General features: G+C 36.6%; 1 protein-coding gene across 4 annotated transcripts; it reads right to left on the reverse strand.

The window, feature by feature from the left end:
* Window positions 1-615: 615 nt before the first annotated feature.
* PEX1 (peroxisomal biogenesis factor 1) lies at window positions 616-25,676 on the reverse strand. Of its 4 annotated transcripts, none has more exons than XM_021551664.4 (24): window positions 25,476-25,676; window positions 23,817-23,960; window positions 21,880-21,963; window positions 21,527-21,641; window positions 20,665-21,437; window positions 19,189-19,308; window positions 16,952-17,075; window positions 16,586-16,695; window positions 15,271-15,371; window positions 14,332-14,464; window positions 13,561-13,657; window positions 12,326-12,496; window positions 10,921-11,075; window positions 9,519-9,708; window positions 9,156-9,322; window positions 8,253-8,387; window positions 7,633-7,697; window positions 6,695-6,837; window positions 6,514-6,617; window positions 5,477-5,653; window positions 3,715-3,945; window positions 2,051-2,248; window positions 1,580-1,710; window positions 616-902 (listed from the first exon to the last, which is right to left on the reverse strand). In XM_021551664.4, the coding sequence occupies exons 1-24, from the start codon at window positions 25,593-25,595 to the stop codon at window positions 818-820; spliced, it is 3,873 nt and encodes a 1,290-aa protein (XP_021407339.3). In that variant the 5' UTR covers window positions 25,596-25,676; the 3' UTR covers window positions 616-817. The 4 variants fall into 4 exon arrangements, with proteins under 4 accessions (XP_021407339.3, XP_077644161.2, XP_085429224.1 ...); XM_077788035.2 differs by having other exon boundaries at window positions 10,921-10,973; window positions 25,476-25,675; XM_085573098.1 differs by lacking the exon at window positions 25,476-25,676 and adding an exon at window positions 25,160-25,301.
* Between the last annotated feature and the right edge of the window lie 9 nt (window positions 25,677-25,685).

Consider the following 25,685-nt stretch of genomic DNA (forward strand, 5'->3'; position numbering starts at 1 on the left):
GGGAAACAAAATGCTGTGAAAAGGTCAAAGAGACTCATGGGAAACATGTCTAGTTTTCTTTCCTGTCTCCTCCTTGTGTTAAGACCTGGTTATCTACATATCAGTTAAGGAACACAACTCTTTAACAATCTCCATGGAAAACAAGCGTTGTGAATAATTTCAGATGTAACATGAGAAAGCTTCCAAGCATCCAAAATATTTTTAGCAGTCTCCAGGTAAAAAAAAGTAGGAGTAAGAAGGTGCAGGTGTTGTGAAATGCAATTTGGTATTCTTCTGATTAACAAACAGTAGCAGAACACAAGATGCAAGGATCTTGGTCTGGGTTTTCCTGCTATAGCTGGAAAAGTGTATTCTGGAAATATTAGTCTAGTTGCCTGCTAATATACATATGAAGTACCACCCTCCTCTAAGCTCTCCAAAGGCCATTAGAGAATGACTTTATAGAGTATTTTAAAAACACATCGCCCATGAATATTACAATCTATTTGACCAGATACTATTTGTTGTGAGGGAGTAAGCAGGGACAGGAAATCATTTTTAGATTGTGGCAAGTAAACTGATAAAAACCAAAATTTTAAAGTTATATGATAAACAAGTGGACAGAAATAACCAATGTTCTCTCAAAAAATTTAATATCAATCTAAAGGAGGACAATTTTCTTCAAAATAAAATATCACATAATTTTACAGCGTATTAGTTTAAAAGAAACTTATCTCCAACTGCTGCATTAATAAATCTATATGAATATAAATAATCTGATTTAATCACATCTGTCATTTCAAGTTACAGTTTAGCAATTACAAGCAAATATAAATTACTAAGCTAGAGTAATTTTTTGTCCTGGTCTGAATGTTGCACCAATCTGTACTTTTCTCTTCTTGGGATTCTGAAAATTATCATACCTGGAAACCAAAAAAAAATACATTAGCAAATTCTTATGCAATGTGGTTTTTGTGTCTGCCTCTTCAGATGCATATTAATGCACCACAGAACTCCAGATATTTAAGTAAATGTTTAAGCAAATGAAAAGTACCCGTCTCCTCAGACCTGGGGACCTGGAGGAGTTATCACCCACACAACTAACTCAGAGAGCTCTCTGCCCTGCTTATTTTGGTTTTTTTCCCAGCTTTTTGGCCTCCATGTCCAAGGAGACACATTCTCCTTTTCAGTACGTTTACACTTCTACAGATTATTGCCTTTCCCAAACACAGCAGCTACAAAGATCACTACAGAGGGACAAAGTCCAGCCATTTGAAAATACAAGGAGCTACTACTAAGTGGAAGCAGGAAAGACTGGAACTTAAAGAGCCTCTTTGTACTGTTACAGCTCTTAACATAATATCAGGGGGTCGTGGTCTGTTATTTCTAGGTCCTGCATGAATAAGACAATTCACTGGTAAAATAGTTTTCCTTTCCTACTATGTAACTTAATATTTCTTAAAAAACTGCTGTCAAAGGCTATCACCTATCTGCTGCCAGTTCCAACATTTATTTAAAACTATTGTGCTTCTGATGTATAAGTAATGTGGTAAGACCACATCTCCACTGAATTCAAATTAAAAAAAAAAAAAATACTTACAGTTCAATAAAATGCTTCCAGTCATCCGGACTAATGGATGGTCTCATACCCTGAAGAGCAGTCAGCAGATGAGACTGGGTAATAGTTATAGTGGTCTTGGGAAGCACTGACTGATTAGGGGTGCTGTCCTCCTTGAAAGAGAGCCATGAACAGACAATAAAAATTTCTACAGAAACACAGTGCCATCAACATAATTAACTATGGAACCTCCCCATTACATGTACAGACAGATGTATTAAAAAAAGTCACAACATTCCCCCCTCCACATTAATAAATAACAGAAATAACTGTTGAATTACATGAATGCTAACATCTGGCTTATTCTCCTCAAATTAAGTATCACTTATCTTTGCCACTTTCATTACACAGTATTTAATATTATTGCAGAAATTATTTACTGAAATACCAAGAAGTGTGGAAAAACAACAGAGAAGTATTAAGACTAAATAATAATTTAAAAAAGTGTCATACTCCATTCTTGCTTCTGTAATTGGCCTTGCTAGCATTGATTTCTGTCCTCAGGTGCTCTGCTTGCTGCTCCTGGTTCTCCAGGGATCCTTCTTGAGAAGCTGTTCTAAGCATTGCAGGTTGTGAGGATGCAACATCTCTCTGAGTGATGCTAGTGAGGTCATAAGTTATGGAGTTTGGACCGGACAAACACAAAGAGCTCTAAATTGATCACAAGAAGAAATACATTAACTCATTTTGGATCCAAAGGAGCAATTCCATTATTAGGAACTAGCCTACAATCCAATATAAGCTTGCCTCCACTGGCAAAAAGAGTACTTTCTCTTTAAAATATATTACATATGTAATTTTTTGGAGAGGAAGATTTAAGTTAATATGCCAAAATGTTTGGGCAAAAGGCCAAATTTGAAAATGAAGTGTTTCATGTCTGGAAAATACATAACTATTTTTGTAATGGCCCATCTAAAAAAGAATAGAAGTCTGCTAAATCCATAATTACTTAGGAAATCAGTGGTTCTGAAATCTGAATGAGTTTATGTAATTAGCTTTGGAATTTAAATATTCATCCTCCAAATATTCATCCCTCCAAATTGATAAGTAAACACCTTTGCAAGTCAACAACTTCAAGATATCAAAGTCCTTGTAGAATCCTTGCTGAAGAATTTCCACAATCAGAGGAAAACAAAGTCTTTAAAGTTACATTAATCAAATAGTATCACCCATAATGCAAGATAAAATATAATAAAGCACCTACCTTACCAGTCAGTAGTTACTTCTCTAATCTCAAAGTAAGTTATTTTTGGCTTTAATAATCAATGCAAGACAGTTTTGAAAACAAGAGTCTAAGAACTTTGATTACTATTTGTAGTAGTTCTACAGTTCTACAACAGATTGAAATTAATTTTGAAAATGCGTTTCCTACAGATCACACAAAAATTCTGAAACTGTGTGCTCACTGTAAGGCCTCAGAGGCAGCACACCCTGTTCTGCTGACCTGCAAGCCAAGAGAGATGACCTGATCACTGTGCTGGGACTGGGCAGCCAACCTGCACATTCCTACTTGCAAGCTGGCCAGAGAACATGCTGCTTTATGTGCAACATCAGAAATTCTACTTAAAGATAATGATAGAAGTTAAGCTTTAATTCTGTTCTGTTTCACAATTCCATGGTCTGACTATTCTATTAATGCACATTTTACTAGGAACTGAAGAAGGTTCATTGATTCTTGAGACTGTGACTTAATTCTTGAAAGCTGGGTTGTCACTCTTTAGTAATAAAACTAAGTTAAAGAAAAAACAACAAACCAACCACCAAAAAGTCGAGAACTGTTTTAGTGTTTGGAAGAACTTCAGACGGGAACAAGCCATTTGATCAGAGAGCAAAATTTAACATGAATGCAATTTGCTTAATTATAGGGTATTAAGCAGTACTTTGTGATTTTGACTTTAAACTCCTGCAAGGCTGCAGAAAAACCATATTGTATTTTCTCAGATCACGTCCTTCTATCCCCTTCCTCACTGTGGACTACTAAGTATAACATGAAGACAGTCTGAAGGTCAAAGCAGACATAATTGTATTTATAAACTGAACCAGGCAAATCATACACTTTTTTCTGCTTCTCAACTAATAATACGTAGAAAATTTAAAACATTAAGTGAGTAATTTACCAATTCTGAAGGAGTTCCATTCCCCAGCTCTGATTCATAAGAGCTTCCAAAATAAAGACGATACATGTTGGACCTTGGATCTTCAGGGAGCAAGTCAGACATATCTAAAGAAATAAGAGAGTGCTCTAGCCCTGCTTCTCCATCTGTTGCTGAATCATCTGAGCCACTGCTGTGGTTTAGAAAAACCATGGAAGAGAGACTGAAGTCACTATCAGAACTAGATCCAAAATCCTGTAACAAAAACCAGAACATTACAAGAGTTTCTTAACTCGTAACAAACTAGAATCAGAAATACATGAAAAGATTTGATATACAGTGCAAATTAGTATCAATTTACATTTTACTCTAATCTGTCTTTCTCTAGGAGCATATTTCTAAATATTTTCCTAAGAAAATCTAATACCTTTAAGAACTTTCTGTCTTCGTGATAGAAAAATAGTTTCGGGATGCAATTTTAAGGTTTTTTTTTTCCACTGCCTCACACTCTCAGTACAGGAAGCATTGGGAAAGTTCATGTATGTGTTGTGTTGTAGCACATCTATCTCAACTTTACCTATCAAGCAAATTAGTATCTTGTGTAAAATGCTCTAGGAGGCTGAAGTGAGTCTACTTTTATAGTGCCTAACTGCTGTACTCATTTTTAGTCTATAGGAAACACACTTGAGATGCTGATGTGGAAAACAGAATTGCTGCTTTAAACTGGTGGCTGCAAACCTTGTGATGGTCTCTATCAGTCAAAAATTTCTGAGTGCACTCTACCAAGCAAATGGATATTATTTGTAAATTATACATGTACCACTGAAGTTCTCGTCCTCCTGCAACATCAATGGACTGCCTTGTGCTTTCTCTGGGGTGTATGCACACCACTCTGGACAGCAATGCTTGAGACAATAATCTCTTCCCATGATGGATAATCATGAGGTTATCAACTACTTACTGATGCTACAAGTGAAGGGAGTGTTAGGGAATATGTGCTGGAGATCCCTCGCAATACTAAGAGTCACATCCTCAGAGCTCAATTCCTTGGTAACAGCTATGGCAAAAAGAATTCAAGAGGGTCTCCTTCATTTTGCACCCCGACCCAACCCTTCCCTTTGGCTACTGAGTAGTGGAAGCCATGCCTGCTCCCTTCCAGCTAGAACCAGAGGACAGGCTGGTTAAAAATATGAAGAGAGGTGGCTGAACAGAGATTAAAAGAGGAAGGATGTGCCAGTGAGTCACATGAGGGGTACAAACCAAGGGTAGAATCCTGGACTTTGGAAGTTCAAGTACTAGCTAGATCTGGAAGATGAGGCAGAGCTGGCTGTTTCAGGTATTGCCATCCTCTTGCCTCTTCTCTCCTGACCTCAGTCAAACCCAGCTGCTGGAACAACTCCCCAAAACACACCAATTTCACATCCAAAATGTGCCATCTCTAAACTGAATTTGCTATCGACTCCTAAGAAATTCAATGTGGGATCCCTCATGTCAATCTGTTAGTTGCTCCTCACAACAGTGATGAACACATTTGGACTTACATATATCTATTTAACAATAAACACCTCTCATTAAATGAGAACAACCTTGTGTTTAAGAAGTATTTAAACCAATTCATTGCATTATTCATGTATTTTTCTGAAAACATTTTAAAATGTTAATCCTCTGTACAAAAATATACAAAAATATAATTATGCTAAAAAACCACATTGATACAATTAACTCTTTCAAACATATAAACATAAAAATAAACCAGAGAGACTTCTTTTATATTAGTTTCATTTACCTGTGTTAAACCTAAATTTAAGTTAGCATGGATTGCCTCTAATTGGGCATTGTATAATAAAGCTTTTAGGTCAGCCCCTGTGAACTGTTCTGTTTTTGCTGCAACATCCTGAAAGTCCACATCAGTTGCCAAGGACAGGGAATGACTGAGAGCTTTTAAGATTTCACAGCGTGAATTCTGGAAAAAAGGGAAAAAAATGTCAGAAAGTAACCTGTTCTTTTCCTTGTCCTGACTGATACTGCTCTAATACTAGAAAGATATTACCCTAACCAAATGCAGTATACAGAGAATATATTTCTCTAATATATCAAGTCAGTATCTGGGGTTTTATATATGAAATACATAAAAATATGAAGGTGAGCTCTGCTCCTCATATGTCCTTTTGTAAAGAAAAGTATGATGAAAGTTAAATGCTTCTGTTTATCTGAATGATCTTACTCTAAACCAGAACTTTAAAATAGAAAAAGAAAAGGGAAAAAAAAGGGAAAAGGAAAAAAAAAATTTAAAAAGAAAAAAATGAAAATAAAAGAAGAATGCACAGAATCATCATATGTGTTTCAGAATGAAATTATGTGGTGGTAATTATTAAATATATGAACTAATCTGAAAATAAGTAACGCTAATGTTTTCTCATAAAATGGGGAATCAGGGACACACATTGTACAACCTCTAAGGACTGGCTATAGTTTAAGCCAATGTCAAATCCACTGGATTCATACTTCAAAGAAAGGTGGAGAACATTATACACACTACATTGCATCTAGTTTTTCTGCAAATTAGCTCCCTATTTTTTAAATCATCTAGATCCAAAGGATATTACTTAATCCAGAAGACTGTGGTAAACAGCCTTTTATTTCCCCAGTGTTATGTGACCACACATTAAAATCAGTGAATTTATCCCATTGTATAACTGGAGCTGGGAAATCAAGTCCACTTTTTCCAAGTTTGAAATGCTATTACATATAAAGAAAAGGAGAATAAAACCCATTAGTCTGATTTTTTCCTTGCCTCTCGTGTGAAATTATTTGTCGCCTCACCTGATCAGGAGGTGGACAGTACAGGCATTTATCCAGTCGACCTGGCCTTAACAAAGCAGGATCAATCAAATCCGGGCGACTGGTAGCAGCTAGCACATAAACTCCTTAGGAAAGTGCAGAAAAATGCCATTAACATCTGCTAAACTTCAGCATAAAAAGGAGCACACAGGTGAATTGGTACCTTGCAGGCCTTCCACACCATCTAACTGAGTCAATAACTGGTTAACCACTCGGTCGGTGACCCCTGTGTTGTCATGACCTCGGCGAGGAGCAATGGAATCAAATTCATCAAAGAACACAATACAAGGCTTAGCTGCCTGAGCTCTAAAAGGGAAAAAAAATGAGCAATACTTATTTTTCTGTTTAAGTTTCATTCACAGGTAGAATTGTTTAGAAATATTGAAGCTTTTTGCTTCAGAGTACATTTTTATTTAATGAAAGAATAGAAAATCTGCTTTCTGTAGAATTTAGGAGGTTCAGAAAATTGGGCTGCAATAGAATCACTGTTCATTTTTATGACATACTTAGCACTCACTTTATCATTTCTAAGTGCTCAACTGTCATATTAATACAAATGAAAGCTCTAATATTCAATCACTGCAGATGAGTTCTTGGCTTACAGACAGCTAACAAAAAGACTGCCTACATGATAAGTTGAGAAGCAAAGGCTATGTAGGATATGTTGACATTAGGGAGCACTGAGAGCCAGTAAGAGCAGATTTGTAAAAAGAACTACTGGCATTGAGGACTTCAATACCAAATTTAATATACCCTTAGGTATTGAGTGTGCATTACTACTTGGAGTACAGTCATCTGTCTTCTGGAACTATCTGAAAGGAATTCAGTATGTGTTTTCCAAGATAGTTCTATGATGTACTGTAGCTGGAGAGAACTGGGAGTTCAGCTTCAAATGCACATTCCTCATTGGAGCCAAAATGGGCAGTTCTTTAACAATGATGGCCAGGTTGAACCTGCCAAGATACACCCATCTGGTTCAGCACAACTGATTATTTCAGATGCTTTTGTGATCTGATATCGTATCTCTCTTCAGACAACAAAATTATTTACTTGTGTTTCAACCAGTGAAATTTACTGATCACAAATATTTACAAAACAAACCTGTTAAATATATCTCGAACTGCTTGTTCACTTGCTCCAATGTACTTGCTGAGCAGCTCTGGTCCCTAAAAAGATATAATGAGAAAAAATACTCATTACATGTTTCTCAGTTTTAATGTGTAATTCAACATCAGCATATATTTTGTGTACTAGGCTGAATTTTCTTGCAACCAAGACAATGTTATCTCTGAACAGAAGAGCCAAGGGGTCTAGATAAACCAGAAGAATATTGCAAGCATTTCAACTTGTTTAAAAGTAATCACTGCCATTTTTGTACCACGACAGAACATGTGTTACATTATGTCAAGGCAAATTTTTACACAGTATTTTAAAAATGTTTAAAATATATTGCTCATTGTCCAGTGGAATCAAAATCTGATTTACAAAAAAAAAAAGATAAACTAAGAACACTTAATTATATTTTATAATTCTGACTAATGAATAGATATACAAACTGTGAAGTTCCAGGAATCAGTATTCAGAGGGCTATCCAGAAGCTCACTTAAATGTTAGTTTCTTATTGTAGTATTTTGACCTCACAAGCACATAGTTTCAGGTATTACGTAAAGTTGTTTAATTCAGTTAATAAAATTAATCAATTAAGTTTAAACTGTTGCTACCTTGATGCTGATGAAATTCATTCCACTCTCTCTTGCAATCACTCCTGCCAAGAGTGTCTTTCCTGTTCCAGGAGCTCCGTACAGCAGAACTCCTGATCTCTGTCGAATGGGCAGGTTGGCAAATAATTCTGGATACTGGAAAAGAGTTTCAATGTGATATATTCTAAAAAAAGCAAGTATTCTGTAATGCACTGTAACATCACTGACTAATGATGATTTTTTGTCTAAACAGAATGCCTATGATTTATTACATACCCAGTATTATCCCAACAGCTTATCTGGACTTTTAGTTTACCTGGGGCTGAACTAGGTTCCTAGGTTTAACAGGTACCTAAAATACAAATATGCGGGATCTTCTAGGAAACAGGCCAGAATAGGGATAGACTAGAGCTTTATATTCTCCATACCAGTAGTTCTGAAGAGTCAATTTTAATCACTGAATGATATGGTCATATACAACATTCAGTCATTTCTCTGAAGAGTCAATGGCTCATCTCAACATTCAAGTTTTAAGGAAGGCAGAAAGGCCAAAATAAAATACGGTGAAATTAATGGATTGGCATTCATCTGAAAGAAAATAGTCCTCTAGCAAAAGCACTGCAGAAAACAGCTGGAAATGTTGTCTTTACAGAGCTTAATCACAAGCCCTGAAGGCGAGTATGGCAATACTCCAATATTGTAGAGCAACACTTGCTCTGTAGTAAAGCTCAGCCATTGCCTTTTGTATTTGTAAGAGAGAAGGGGAAGGAGTATGTGTTTCCCTGTAGCTGAAGACAGTTGAAGATTGGAAAGCTACAAAATCATGCCCGTCATCTTTCTATCCAACTCAAAGCTTAAAAAAGAATTCTTCCCTACTAACATTATGTACAAAATTCAAGTAACTAACTTTAAGGAACTTCGTACCTTTGCAGGTAACATGATGGTATCCCTGAGCATTTGCTTCACATCTTTTAAGCCACCAATCCTGTCCCAGCCAAGGTCTTTAGGTTTATGAAGGTTTACATTTCTCAGAGCTAATGGAGTAAAATCTTTTAGAGCTTTTTGGAAATCCACAGTGGACAGGTTCAAATCTGCTTAAAAAAAGAAAAAAAATCCTGAAAAAAACCCAAACAAACAGACTGCCAGTAACAAACTCCTTACAATATGTAACAATTAAATAAAATTTAACATATAATATAAAAACTGGGGCTCTCTTTTTGTATCATTCCACCAGTTCTGGATAACAGAACTAAGACTAGGAATTAAGACATTTTGTTGTTGACATACCACCATTATCTGATGCATTCTGGTTACAAGCACAGGTATGAATGGCACGATCCACCAGCATAGTAAAATCTCTAGCAACAAAACCTTCTGTTTCCTTTGCAATACACTGGAGGTCAAGATCAGAGAAGTCCTTTGGATCAGAATTCAGTTTCTTCTTTATTATGGAATACAGCATTTCATATCTTTGCTTCTGAAATACAGAATTGTGCAGCAAGTGTGTATTGAGTGTATTATTTATATGGAGTTCAGGGATTCAAAGACTAAATAGGTATGATGTATTAAAATTTCCTGAAATATTTGCATAACACCAACCCTTTAAATAACCAAACCTAAGCAATATAAACAAATGCTAGCACTTCAGGTGCACTTCAATAAATTCACCCATTTTGTAACTTTAAATATTCACCACACCAGAGTTACTTTAAATTCAACATTAATAATGAAACAACCCTCCCTCCCCAGATTCTACTGTTTTACATCCATTTTTTCTGTTTCACAGGAAAAAGAACACATTGTATTTTGTCAGTGTGAGCAAAGAATATGTCTGAGGTGCAATATATCGTGCTAGATAAAAACACTTCAAATAATTTGGTATCTTTTGAGATCTTGACTTTTCCAGTGACTCATCCTTAATTTGAGTATTAGTAATAAAAACAATAAAAGCCGACTTGCAGGAAGAGGGAGAAAGTTAAACTGCATCCCCTCCTTTAATAGCTGGCCTGTGACTGAAGACACACAGACAGAACAACTTGTGTTAAATACAAATGAATCATTAGGGAAAAAGAGTTTCAAAGTATCTGCTTTCTCCTGCATGAAAGTTAATACTCTTCAATCTTCTCTTTATCCATTTCTTTTTCAAACTGGACTATGTTCAAAAGTAGAGAAATAGTATTAATATAGAAACTGTCCTATAAAATTAACATTTAGTTTTAATAACATTTTTAATATGCATGTCCTAAGGACATACTTATTTCACTGAGCTGTGAAAAAAATACACATTTAATTTCATTTCTCTAACTTGATGATTTACATGTTTTACAAAGCTGCTGCTTCAGCATCCCCTTAAAGGTAACAAGGAGACATGCATATCTCACCTGTGTTAGACAACCTGACTCATTTCACGTTGAACTGAAACGTTCTCTAAATACAACCTTCTCTTACCACTGAAGAATGGGGCCAACTGTGAGTTTTCACTGCATTACTCTTTCTTTATTTAACTTTATAATGACAGATATAAGTTCTGAGGTACTTAAGTATCATGAAAGAACTTCTAAGATTTCCAGATTTTTTTCTCAACTTCAAGTGTAACCTACTATTTTTGCAGCTGTTCCAGTATTCCAGTATCATATTTGAGACTAGTGGGAAGGCAAACAACATTTTAAAAATTTTTACTTTAATTTACCTGATTTGGAGATTGGATACATTTGAAGCACTGAAATACATGAGTTCCTTGTGCTGAAACCAAGGAAGGATGAAGGGAATGTTCAGACTGACTCGTGGCAATTAATGCAATCAAACTCCCCATGGATATAACTTCTTTCATCAGATCTTTCAAAACTAAACACAGAAGATATTGCTCCATGAATTGCAAGAGAACAAAAATAATCCTAACCTGGAGGGCAGCATTAGCGCACACAAAATATAACATATTTTTAGTCCCACATTTACAGTTGTTTTTTTAAACAACATTTAAAAAAAAGGTGTAGTGTTTCTCTCTAGGACAGCACACTCCATTAAGAAAATGCCATCAGAAGTGCTTTTTAAAAGCTGATTTTGTACCATCACCAATGGCATCTACTTTTGTGTGCTATTACTCCCTCCATGCAAACAAAAAGTTGTAGGAGAAAAACCCAGATCTTAAGCCTAGACAATAAGCACTCCAGAAGGGTAATAACATATAAGTAAAAAAAAAAAAAAATCAAGGATGCAAGATAGATCATCAAGGAAAACATCTTTAAAACTCTAAAGTTCTGGTGCATACATTACACCTTTAAGTAAAAGTAATAAAAAAACCAAACAATTCTGTATGTAACTTAGTACATTTTTTAGGAAGAAATTATAGTAAGATTTTCAGAATTTCAGAAGTATTTCAGTAAAAATTATTCTAACTCCCTCAAACTGAGCTAAGAAATGAAGGCTATGGTTTTATTAATCTTTGTTATTTAGATTTAATTTGCAACTTAGCATTGCCTAGACTTTCAGGAATAAAAGGGGACCATATACAGGATGTCAAACTACAACTGATCATCTTATTTTTAACAGTTGCGATTTGTTACATTGTAAAACAAAACAGAAATTCTACAATGTATACTAATTAGGATGATAAAGAAGTTGGTACTCATTTAAAATAAGCTGGTTCTCAACATGAATAAGCATCAAATTGATGCATCACTGTAATTATAAAGAATAATTATGGAAAACAAAAAAATCAATTTATCAGAAATTAACAATTCAAAGTTCATCTGCAGTTTGTAATCAATTGCAACATATTTGGCTGTGTAAGTAATAAAAAAAGAACAAAGAAGCCTCAAGTACTGGCAGTGGAAATGACAACAGGCATTACCAGCAGCAGTGGTGGATGCACATTGGCAAGGACTGCTCCAAGATCCAGAGTGCATTATTTTGATTCAAATAGGGATCAACAAATGCTTACATACCATAATTAGTGAGTCTTTGCCTGAATATCACATGGTCCAGAGGCAATAATGATACAGACAGAATTGTTCAGGTAGGACAGTACAACTCAAGTGGTAAGAAATTCTAAGTTGCATTATATTTCTATCCAGACAAATGTAGAAGAGTATTACCATAAGCAAGTCTATTGCTTTGAACAGTCTCAGGGCTGTTCTCATGCTCTGGTGTAGAAGGCATTCCAACAATGTGGTCAAGATCATCCATCAGAAGAATGGATGGTTGTCTCCATGCTGCCTCTAAAAAAGCTTCTTCCACATGTTTCCTTATGTTTACTAATCTTTTTCCTAAAACAAAATACTATTAGAATGACACAAAATATCAGGAAAAAATTGGAGTGACTACATCTTGCTCACAATGTTTTATCCAAGATTAAACCAGAATCAACAATCACTAGAGAAGAGAGTCAACACCTTCAATCAAAAAGTACTAGAAGGTACTACACATTCTAAAATGAGATTAATTGTATTTTACTAACCACTATAGAAGCCTACAAGTCTAATTTCCAGACAGTTAAAACGAGAGACGTATCAGCAGCATTCCAATATAGCTACTAAAGAATCCTGCAATTGGAAGAATTTTCCAGAGCAAACAAGCTAGCTCACCATCACTCTTTCCCCTTTTCTCTGGTGCAAGTAGCTCCAGCTTAAGTAGAGATTTAAGAAAAAGAATGTAGTGAGGAAATATAAGGGCTCTGTAAGAAAATAGTTGAATATTTTCTGCCCTTGTAACTATTGTACTAAATAGCAAGACTATTTAGAAATGCCAGTGAAATGCAAAAGCAGAAAAATACCTCCTTTGTGCTCTTCCGTCTTTGCATAAAATAATTATTATTTTGAACTCACAAAGCCTAAGGAGTCATCTCATAATCTCTAATCACAAGTGTTAGATGTCTATTGCCAAATACAACAGGTTAGTAAATATGCCACCATAAATCAGGTTTCAGTTGGTCATTTGATCCTTCTTTGGTGCCTGTATTATTCTTTCACTGAGTACAGGTATCCTTTAACAAATGGTTTGTTAACAAAACATTTGCTTCAGCTAGCACAGTTGAAAAAACACAGTCCAATTTTTGCAACTTCTTCCTATTTTGTAACAATTAGAAATTAGCATGGCAAGCATGGTTTGAATTGGTGGTGGTATGTGGGACAGAAACTGACAGAAGTGTGAAATAAACTTACAATACCTGTATTTTCATCAGACTGTTGAAGATACTAATTGTGGGGCATCAAACATCTTTGTGAAAACAGCAAAAATGCTAGAAAAATTATTCAGACCAAATATAGTAACTTCATAACTGTGCCTCTATTGCACAGCAAACATTCAAGATTAAAAGAAACTACTGTCATACCTCTTAAAGCTTTACAATCAATTACTTCTACATGAGCATCCAGCCTAGTGAAAGCTTCTTTGCAGATGGCCTTTGCTAATGTTGACTTTCCACTTCCCTAAAAAAATAAATGTGAACTAAAGTAAATTGACAGAGCCAATATGTTCCTGTGTTTTTGCCACAGTATGCACCAGTCAACAAGCTGGGGAAGTTGTACACACACTGGGTTTATTCCTCCATGAAAGTATTTATCTATTCTGTTTCTGTATCACTCGGTAGGGACTAAAGCCCTAAGTGTAACAAAGAAATTCAGAATGGATACGTCCAGTACAGTACTCTGATTCCACTGAGTTCAGTGTTAAGACATCTGCTAGGTTCAGTGACATATGGCATTAAATGGATCATTGTAAGAGGCAACAGCAAAATAATACTATCAACTCCCCTGCCATTTTATGTTAGAACACAAGAGAAAACACATGCTTATTTTCTTCCAAATACTTCAAGGACAAGAGACGTTTATCCTAATATAAAGTAGATTAATTACCTATTGAAATTTCATTGGTAGCAATCTTCAAAACAGATGTTTGTATATATACATACAAATATATATACACAAACGTGTATGTGTGTGAAGTAATGTTTTACTGAATTATCTCTGTTAACTGCTCTTTTTTTCAGCTTGTTCTCTATTCTTCTGAATGTGCATAGTATCAAAGCAAACTAATTGTCAACCAGTTTGTAACCATGGAAAACAATGTGCAAGAGTTTGCAGGTGAAAGCAGAAGTGAGTACCTTTCCTCCTGTGAGAAGCACCCCTCCACTTCGCAGTCCCACAGCATTAGAAGCCAGCTTTTGAGATAAAGGACGCCCCAGAAGACTGTGGCTTATGTGTTCAAATAAAGATGTTCCTAATTTGTCCACTCCTCTGTAGGGGAAAGGAAACAGTAAATGGCCTAGGTAGCATCAGTGCACACTCTGTAGGCAGCAAAAGCTTGCACTATGGGGGAGTTAGAATGCTGACAGACTGTATTCTCAGTTACCTTTCCCAGCACTGACAGCATACTATCACAACACTCCAAGCCTCTCATGTCTCCTCTGCCCCATCCCTTCACATCTGCTACACAGTACAGCTGTTTTCCCTTGTACTTATGACTGCAGCACTCTGCATTTCTCTCCTCAGCTGATGATTGTGACAAAACTTTTAGGAATTACAGTTCTTTGAGATGCTTACCATTAAATGTAGTTGAACAAGTAAACAAGTGGAAGTTACTGGCAGACATGCATTGGCAGACTGCAACTTATAAATTTCATTTGAACACCCCAGCTAAAAGCACCCCACTGTCCCTTGCTGCTATGTAGAAGTCTGTTCACACTACTTAGAACAGCAAAAACTGCTGAACATCAGTATTTCTTCTAAAGCTCAGCTCTAAGCTTCCATGCAGAGGCAGCCTCAGTTCTGAGACCTTCCATCCTACTGGCAGACATGCCAAAATTTTCAGTATGTGACTACCTTCAGACACATGAAGTTTTCTATTCACTGCAGTAAGACCATTCAAGGACAAAATTAACCATCTGCATAAACTAGGATAAAGTATGAACCTGAAACAAGCCAGAAGATGCAGTTTTGCTTAGATCTGGCAGTGTCCAAAAGGCTGCATTTCCACCAATGTTATTTTTTTCTAATTCTCATTCCCATTCCCTCCCATGTTTTTTTCTATGAAAATGTCTCACCCTAAATCGCTTAGTTTGTGGTATGGAAGGTTCTTGTCTCTATCAGGCAAAGGTGGCTGTTTGTCATCATCAGCTTTTCTACTTAGAGGATGCAAAAGAACCTACAACAAAGGAGAATTAGGACTTCAGCTGAAATATAACTACAGAAGAAGGCTATGGAGTGATCAGCCATTTCTGGACTTGTGCAAAGACAACACTGTATCTATGCTTTGCTGTGCTTGAAAGAAAGGTGCATCGGTGAAATGGAAGAGATACAACTACTTTCAAAATACAGTCTAGCACTGTAATTTAATAATGTAATATTAGATTTTTGGCCAAGTGCTGTTTATAACAGACTGTGCAGCCCACTGTCTCTTCCCCTACCTGTAGCTCTCCCCCTGCCCTGCTGGCAGAATAGTGAATGAGGCAGAATAGTGAATCTGATCAGGAATCTAACTGGGTGAAAAGTAATTTGACAAAACACCTGGCATGCATTTTTCGATCTTGTTCACCAGGTAGCTAGTATGGAAAGCTGGGCAGGCCACCAGGGTTGCAGAGGTTCACAGGTTAAGAACAGATTAGTAGGAGATGTTGACATAGCTATTACAAAAGGCATTTTGCTCTTTCATCTTCGTTCCAGTCACCTGAACAATTTCTAGAAGCCTTCTAATACTTTAGTACTAGCAAAAGAAAGTTCATTTTATTATTTTTTTAACAGCAATTCTAAATTTTCAATGTAAATTCTATTCTAAACAGCCAAAAAACACCTTTAATTCTCCACCAAAATTTACTCTATGTTTAAAAATGAAAAAAACATTATCCCACCCCTATAACCACAACCCTGAAGTAATGGGCAGTGGATCAACTGGAATTACTAATGGAAGCAGTAATTCTCATATTAAATAGACATACTAATTCTTCTGAGAAATGAAATATGGAGGAAACAGAAGGCGCAAAATATATCAGAGAAAAGGCAGGGTGAGTGTGGTAGGTAGCTAGCAAGGGACAGACCAACTAAGAATAAGGATGGTACATATACAAATGAGTGTAAGGATGTTCAAACTTGGACAGTACTGACTCTCCTCTCTTCTAACTGATTTTTCTGAGAGTTTGATATGCAAACTCTACGATACTCAGTGACAAGCACGGCATGCCTGGAATTTCAGCAGGCCCTCAAGCTACAGAATGACACAAAGGATGAAGACATAACTTTATGAACAGACTGACATTATTTACTTTAAAAGAGAAACTGAAATGTATTATATAAAAATGCAATATATTTTAAACAAATATAACAATTTAAATTACTTGATACCTGACACTATGTGATATTTACTTGTATATTTGTCTTTTCCAGCAAAGTGGGATTTAGTATAAAAATATTATCAGACTTATTTTCTTCAATGTGCACAGGATGCACTGCACTAAGGACAAACTCCTCCATTCCTGTAAAAACACAATGAACAACTATTAAAACTCCAAATAAATTCAGCTTTTGCTCCTCACTAGGTAAAACCGATTAGAATGGTGCTACAGTATAATCCAAAATTAAAACTAAAAAAGGTTAATCAATATTAAGGGGTAACTCAAGTTTACACTTTCAGTGTGAAGAGGTATCAGTTATGTTAAAAGGTGTATACTGAAATTAACTGGCATACTGGCTAATGAAATTCCATAGTAGACAGGACAGTATTATCCTTGCCTTCTTTAACAGACAGATGTACACAGTCTGTGCTTGTCATCATCCATGGGTGATCATCAGTAGTGGAATCCTGCAGCCAAGAACTGAATGCACATTTAACATCATCTTCGTGTATATCTTTATGCTAAATAGGAAAAAGGAAGAAGGTAAATAAAACAAAACCAGGCGTTCATAAGTAAAAATGTTTTCTTCTGATGCATGAGGCATTTGTTTCTCTTATGGCAGCAGAGAGACGGAAGAAGATATAAGAGTTTTATTCATTTAGGAAATAGCATTTTGCCAACAAACACCATTTCTATCATCAGCTCTAGGGAAAATATCTGTGCAGCCTCTATGGCCACAGCTGAATATCAGACCACCTCTAAAGGTTTTTTCCCTCAGAACACTGATATGAGGGTGACAAAAAGCTGCTATTTTTGATTTACTTATCTGCCTTCCCAGATTGAAGGGCATTGCTCAGACACTGGGTTTGAAGATATGCATTGATATTAACCTGAGACTTACCTCAGGTGCTCACTACACCCCTCTTTTTCTTGTATACCCTTTCCCTGTAAAAAGAACCCTGGGCTTATCCAGTTCAGAGGCATCACCAACAACCTTCAACAGACAGGCAGAGACCAAACAACTTATCCCATATCACCTAGATAACTGGAATAAGAAAAGAAATTGAGTCCAGATCCCGTATCTCTTAAAATTCCTAATCACAGATGCTAATTCTCATGTAGAAAAGGGGGTATCAATGGAAGTTACTGTAACAATTCTTTCTGCATTTGTCTGGCTCTTTTCCAAGAACTAAAAAAAACTCTTTAATTGAATTAGAAAGGAAAAAGAGAAATCTGTCTTTAAATTACACAAGAGCATACATAACTATTTCTTTTTTACGATTTTAGCAGATTAATGCCAGACTATTACAGAATTTTCTGAGTTGGAAGGGATCCACAAGGATCATAATAATAATCCTTTTATCTCCAATATAAAAAAAAATAATGCAGTCCTTCTGTAGGTAAGAAACCAAGTTAAAAATATTGGGGATGAAGAACAAACCTACCTAAGCCTTGCTATAATGGCAAGTGCTGCATTTAGAGCTTTGAGGGGAAGCTAACATGGGAAATAATCAGGCCACTGTTACACAAGTTATGAAGAAATACATAATTCCAGAGATACGTCAGATGGACTGTGAGAACTGGTACTAAGTATGTTCCTACTGTCACAGATGCCCACTCAGAATATGTCTCCTTTATAGGAGAACAGAGGGATTCAATGATACAACTTAAAAATTAAGTACTAACCACGAGGAAAAGAAAAAAGATAGCAAAAGACTAAACAGCACACACAAATTATGACACTTCCACTACAATTGCCTGGGCATTGCAGTGTTGGTAAAATTTAGGCACGTCTTCTCCTGGAAGGTTTAAACTGGATATTTACTCCTTAACTCTAGGACTCTTTTTCTTTTGTGTTTCTTTTATAGGCTTAAAGGCATACACTTAATATTTGCTAGGTTTGAACCTATATTAATGCACTTCAAATGAAGATCTAGTGCAAAACTACTATAGATTATTGTTGCTATTTTGAAAGTGATCTTTTTATACTTGAGACCTAACTTAACAAAAAATGTGTATTTTCCTAAAAAGTGCCATGTCTCTTTCATGTCAACATCCTTTTTAATAAGACAGACATCAGAAATTCTCAAAATTTGAGAATAAAGGAAAACCCTATGATTTTAAGTGTAATATGGGCTGAGAGTGCTACATCCTTTAATAACTTCAGAAAAACAAGTCAAAATTCAGAAGTTAAATTTTCTCCATCCTCTATGATATCTACCAGTTCCTTTAAAAGAAAATTGTTACAATTAGCAGTGTAACTATCTGGAGTTATTTACCAAGTGCAAATTTGCCCAAAAATTTAATAGCTTGATGTTTACAGTACATTAATCAATATACAAATACTAGATAATCTCTATAATTTCTTATAATCTCTTATAATCTCTTTAAGTAGATCATAGCAACCTATTAACTTAAATTTACATAGTCGAAAGTAAAACCAAGAAATTATATTAAAAAAAAAAATCCTTTGGAATTATTTCTATAGACAACTTCCAGATCATCATCTAGCAAATTAAAACAAATAAACACAATGCCCTCCTTCCAGCCCCCACCCTGCCCCCAGTTTGACCAGAGCAACATTATCAGTTTCCCAGTACATGAACAAGTATGTGACCAGTAATATCAACTCACTAAGTTCTGTTTGGGTTGCAGTGTAAGAGATACAGGAATTTTAGGAATAGACTCAACTGACTTAATTCGGACTGTTGAATGTATTTCGATATGGAGTTTTTTTCTCAGACCATCTGCAATCTGAAATATTTAAAATAAAAGCAAAAAAGAAAAGAAGCATTAGAAAGTAAACTGGCTGTAACATTGCACATATAATACTACATCAATTTCTTCATCACTAATGGAACCTCAAGAGAATTAAGAAGGAATTTATAACATTGACAGTCATATCCAAATCTTATTCTTACATGCATACTTCTAGTTACCTTTTATCCTATTTGTGAAAGTGCTCAGTACAGATGACCTTCTACTACATTAATAAATCCAAAATCTCAAAAAAGTAGTAGAAGAAATTCTTAGAACATTGCAAGAATGCTCTTAGTATAGGAGAAAAGCAACAATTTAATTTCATTTGCTGATTAAAATTAATTTTACATGGGTAGGTAAATATACGTAGACCATTACAGAGACCAAAACTAAGCACACCTGCAGCAGAGAGACAGAAAATGCATTCTCCCTAAATCATACTAGTCAGTTTGCCCTTGTAAGGAAACTCCTTTTCAATCTGTACTATATGAAAACTTATACCAATCTGAAAACACATCATAAATATTTCTTAACTGTGAGAGACTGTATGATTGCTGGCATTTGGAAAATTGTTACGTCTGTCAAAAGATTTCATGGCAAAGACCACTGCAGGCTCTTGTTCTCATTCTTAACACAGCAATGAGTGAATGGTGAGAATTATATTATGTCAAAATAGTCAAATGGTGATTTGGAGCATATTTTGTTTTTGTTGATCCCACATGTGCTTCCAAGAAAGAAAGAACATAATCAGGCAGTAGCTCTTTCAGAACAAGCTGAAACATCAGTATCTCCACACTTGGACTTGTGCCACCTGGCAAAATGGCATATAAAAACTAAATTAAACAAGCTGGTTATTGGATATTAATCTTCAAGATGTATTTTAAAGACTGTATAAAAGGACTCACAAACATTATGCAGCACTTTACAGTTTGATGACCCCTAGGGTCAAGGCACATTTCAAAGTGTTAACTGATGAAGAGTCTTATAACGCAGTACTGAATGTCTGTAAAAAGGTACTTTTACTTTCTTGTTAATGTAATTGCTACCTATAGATTGTGAAGAAAGCATATATTCCCTTCAAAAACATTGAAGCATTTTCCTCATTTGGTGTAAATATGCTAAGTGTGCAGAAATCCAGAGTACACTGTACATCTTGGAGGATGATGGTAAGTCATGTAGTCCAGAATGAGTACAAAGCACAGCTCTAGCAAAAGCATTTGTTTCTAGTAAACTCAAGAGATTAATACAAAGTCTACAGCCCAAAACTGCACATTAAGTAACCAGTTCACAACTATCCAATAGAAAACATTGTAAAATAAAAAGCCCGAAATATGGTGTGCTCAAACTGACCCAAACTCTTCCAACATGCAGGGCTCCTCCATCGTGGCCATACTCTATGACACTCTTTAGGTCTTCAAATCCATTCCAAACGATTTGAACAACAGATCCTTCACTGGATGCTTGACCACTATTAGAATTTGAAGGGTTTTTGTCTTGTGTACTAGTCAAATTATTTTGCTTTTCAAGTGGCAGATTTTGTTTTGCTTCTTGGTGGCGCTGTCTTGGGGAAAGCAGCTCATTAATTCTCCCATAAGATACTACAGGATTTGGATCCAAATCAATATATTCTAAACTCCATGGAAAAACGTGAACAGCATTGTGTTTCAGAAATTCATGAGTGGTGGATACATTCTGTACACTGGGAGGCTGGGACTGACATACTCTAAAAATGGAATCCATGTGAATTAAGTTCAGCAGCTTGTCTTTGAAGGGGCTCATTTCATCGTTATCACATGAAGTCTTTTGTTTCTGCTCAGATGTATTATAGAAAATGTTCCCTATAAAATTCCATATATTTGGGAAAACATTTGAGCCAAACGTCATGTTTGCATCAGTCTTACTCTGTTCAAGGACTCCAGGCTTTAAGTAAGGTTGTTTGGCAAAAGGATCCTTTAATGTTTCTTTCTGATCCATGTTATTTTTCACAAAATTTTTGAGCAAGACGTCACTTTCTGTGGCAGGTGTGCTGGTGATATTCTCCTCAGGTCCATGTGTTTTGGGACGTATCAGAAGCTCTGTGCATGGCTCTAATCTCCCATATGGGGCTGCTGGCACAAGTGTACCTAAGTATGAGCAAAAGATGCCAATGAATGCATCTACCCCTGCAAAGCAGTTTACTGGGGGTGCTCCCAGAGCCTTGAGCGATGCTTACCGATTCTGATGTAAACATGGGTGTGCTGCTCAACCCAGACAGGAAAGATGGCCCTTGGAAAAACCACTCGAATCTGGTCAAGAAGATGTCTTTCAAGGGAGGAAGCATGCAGTTCCTGGGGAAATGTGATACCATTATAAATTAAATACTGCATACCTTTTTAACATTTATTTGAAGAAAAAAAATGTCTCTTTCTAATACACCATTTGAAATATAAAATATAACTAAACTCGACCATGTTTCGTATTTTCTTAGAGGCTGAAAGGAATGGGGCATTGTGCAAAAAACTACTTGAGTCAAAATCTCTGTCATTTGAAAGACAAAAACATGAACAATGGAAGGGGTTTTATTACCAGAATTTCCCAATCATCTGCTGTGAGTGGTTCCACCTCTACTTGCTGACAGGAGGACACATGGGAACAGGGCTCAAGAAAAACCTGGCAAAAGTAACACCAAAATATTTAACTCCTTATTTTTTATACAAAAGCATCTCTCAACTAGAAAACTGACATGTCCTTCATTATATGTTTTCACTACTTGGAAAACACACATCATCCTAATGACACTAGGTAATTCATAAGCAGATGAATGCTCAATGGATGGGAAATGGATCCCATTAGGCTCGGGGATGTCAATAAGCAGTGAACATGAAAAGCATCAGGAGTTTATCAGGTGGTAACAAATAATCCATTTTTAATACACCTTGATCACATAACCACCTTTCCATTTCTTAATCTTTATTTTTAAATCCCCAGGATTTTAAAAAGTTGCAAAATTAATTCACTTGGGCATAAATTTAGAACCAGCTGAAAAATAAGGAAAAAAGTACAATAGAAAAGCAAGCCCAGCTCCTTAATGAATGACTTCATAGGAAGCAGCCCCATCTCCACAGAACAGTTTTAATATTCTGTGAATCAGGAAGAATGGTAAAAGCTGCTGTGGCTTAAATCTTTCAGAATGCATTGAATACAGACTTCAAAAGTCAGTATTTGCCAAAAAAAAAACCAAAACAAACAATTTGCAAACAATATCTTGCAATTAATTTTCAAAGAAGCATCACTATTTCTTTTCCTGAGGTAAAACCAGTTACCCACCCTCTGAGAGAATTACGTTAGCTCACCTTTTTACAAAAGTAACAATCAGTTTTGAAATCCTCTATGTCCTTAGTTTGAAGCAATAACTGAGAGGAGTATCTTTTCCCCAGCACAGTAAAAAGAAGATCATATAGCAAACATGTAACTCCTGAATCCCAAACAATGGTGAAACTAATTAATCATGTATTTATTCAACTGTACAGATGATTATTCCCAGCAACACCTGGGTAAGGTTTTCTTCAGTTTCCTTTGTCAATGTTTTCCTGTTGAAGGCATTAAGTTGCTAGAACTAAAAGGGGTAGATGCCTGGCTGCTCAACTACTCAACTGGAAATTTCTGCAGACACATAATTTCTAGAGAAAATATGTGTAAAAAGTAAACAAAGTAAGATAATGCACTGCTCTGAGTCACAATCTTTGATGTCTTCTATGATGTTGAACAAATTTTTTTATATGAGAAAATAGGCAAATATGAATATACTACACAATAACACTGTGTAAAGCAGTACTTTTTAAATCTTGTTTGTTTAAGTGTCTATCTATTAATAGAAAAAGAAATCCTTTTATTTTGAAATTTTAGTGGTCCCATGTGAGAAAATTCCATCTGCCTCCAGAGCATCTCTAACTTCTGCTCAATGAGTCATTTACAAGAAGTTTAACAGTGTTCAAGAGTAGGAGGTGAATGTACAAGAACTAGATAGATAGATACAGACAGATAGATATATATTCATAAGAGGTGAATACAAACACTCAAAGAGAAAGGGACATATGGTGAAAGGGTGAAAAAAGGGATAAAAATTTAAACCCCAAGTGAGTTAAACAAGAATATGCAGAAAGTCAGTAGCTACTTTAAAACAACAGAACTCCAAACAAAATATTCCCATTCCAAATTTGTCAATTGCTTAAAAGTGTATTTTCTTAAAATTAGTGTCACTGAAGATAGTTGTTCCAGCCCTGCAAAGACCTACCCAGAAGCCTATCCTAACATGGTTTAGGTTATTGTTAATGGTTTAATGAGCAAATCTTTTCATGTTTGAGATGTTTCATGATAGTTAACTTTTCTCATGAGCAGATGTAAATGAAGAAACTGTCTAAATACACAAAATAAGGTCACAGCTAACTCATGTAGTATTACCTTTTCATTTATCTTCCAATATGCTCTTTATTTAAACAGAAAACAAAGGTAGCATTTCAAACCTGTTCTCCATCTGTGATGCCAAGTTTCTCTGCCAAATGTCTGTTAATCTCTGCAATATTTTCACCCTGGTGACCTCGATGCCTGGTTTCCATCCAGCTCAAAAATACTGGCTGATGAGCACAGGATACTTTCACAGCTTGGCCCTATGAGTTTCAAAGAAAGAAAATAAATTTATATAAAACCAGCTAAGTGAGATGACTAGTAGACAACATAAACCCTATTTGATTAGAGAGATCAAAGGAATTAAAGCTATTATCTGGATTTTACACCTTGTTTGCACAACTCTCAACAAAGAAGTGAGCGCTTGTTTTCAGTTCTTAAACAGCTTTCTATTTTTATGGACTATTTTTAAGTAAGAAAATTCATTTTTTTTCCTTCTTTTGCATAATGTATCAAAATATTTTACAGAAATGTACAACTGCACGTTTGCACTTCCCAAATGAGGAAAATAAATAAATAAAAAATAAATAGACTTTGATTTCACAAAAATTATAACATTTACACAGTCTCCAAAGAGTGCTTCTGTGACACATTTAGAATAAGCCAAAAATCACAATATCTAGATCAAAATGATTTTATCAAGCTGTTTCAGAACTGCCCAGGTATTTCAATGCCAAACTGAAGATCTTATCTAATATCTTCTGTAATTAGATTCAGCTTTTGATTCAATTTATCCCCTTTTAAACGTTTTTATTTATGAGATGCATTTAAGACGCTGTTTCTATCAAGTTTTCTAAGATTCCATCTTTTCATTTAGCAGCTCAGGTTAAGCAAAAGCAGTAGTCCACCTTAACAAACAAGTGTACAGAATGACACTACAAGACTTCAAAGCAACTGCACTCCCTCTCCTCTCTCTTGACAGCAGATCTGTAAAACACTCAGAAACTGCAGCTGAAATGAAGCTCGCATTTACTACTGCATTCCTTCCAATTCCACCAACTTCCTTCTACTACCCCAAAGGTGAACGAGCGGGTTTTTGCGCGCCTATGTTGTTTTCCCGTTGTGAAAGGCCCTTTTCGGCCTTGAGGACAGGTTACCCTCGCCAGGGAGGCCTGTCCCAGCACTCCGGAGCTTTGCTCGCATCCTTCTCGGCTCACTCCTGCCGTTTTCCACCCTGCTCGGCTGGCATCAGTTCTGCCTCCGTGGCACAAGAGGCACACAGTGCCTCTCCTCCCGTTTCCACGTGTGAAATGTTATTTACAATGCAAGGTGCAGTCCCTACAGCTGAACCCGCATCTTCAGCAGGGCTCTGCATGACGCGAGTGCCTTTCTACAGTGACATATTTTATTTGTGTACACCAAGAACAGGGATTCTGCATGAATTTGTCACCTCTTCTCCTACCTGAATTCATCATTTACACATTATTCGCTTAATGCTAGCAGGTTATGAAGAAAACTGGTTGAAATAGGGAGTGATGATAGAGACGCAGATGCCCACAGTGCCAGACCACATTGGACAAGAAAAATTCCCGGGTTTTATTAGGACTGGATGACGACACTGGGCCACGCAGGAGGCGAAGGAAGGAGGGGTTCCCCGATGGCTCCCGGTGAGGGGTCCCGGCTGCGGGGAGGGCTCGGCACCGCCCCGGTAACAGGCTGCGGGGCGCGCTCACGCAATCCTCCCCGCGCGCGGGCCCCGAGCGGCGCCGCCCCGGTACCTGCTGCAGGCGGAGGAGCGAGGCCAGTGCGGGTGGCAGGTGCAGGAAGCAGTCGCGGGTCCCGCTCAGGACGACGGTGGCGGCGGCGGCGGCTCCACCGGGGTCACCACAGCCCCACATGGCCGCTGCCAGCCCGCCGCCCGCTCCGCCCGGGCACGGACCCGCCTGCCGGGGCGGCGCGGGGGGTAATGCTCCCTGCCACCCCCGGGC

Source organism: Lonchura striata, chromosome 2 (assembly GCF_050655825.1).
Source record: "Lonchura striata isolate lonStrDom1 chromosome 2, ASM5065582v1, whole genome shotgun sequence".
Classification (NCBI taxonomy): domain Eukaryota; kingdom Metazoa; phylum Chordata; class Aves; order Passeriformes; family Estrildidae; genus Lonchura; species Lonchura striata.

Bases quoted from the DNA above. Each gene is read 5' to 3' on its own strand.
- PEX1 (XM_021551664.4), bottom strand. From the start codon at position 25,595: ATGTGGGGCTGTGGTGACCCCGGTGGAGCCGCCGCCGCCGCCACCGTC. The intron at 5,654-6,513 runs GTGAGGCGACAA...CCTTTTTTCCAG, and splicing joins ACTGTCCACCTCCTGATCAG to AATTCACGCTGTGAAATCTT. The intron at 2,249-3,714 runs GTAAATTACTCA...TGATCAATTTAG, and splicing joins ATGGAACTCCTTCAGAATTG to AGCTCTTTGTGTTTGTCCGG.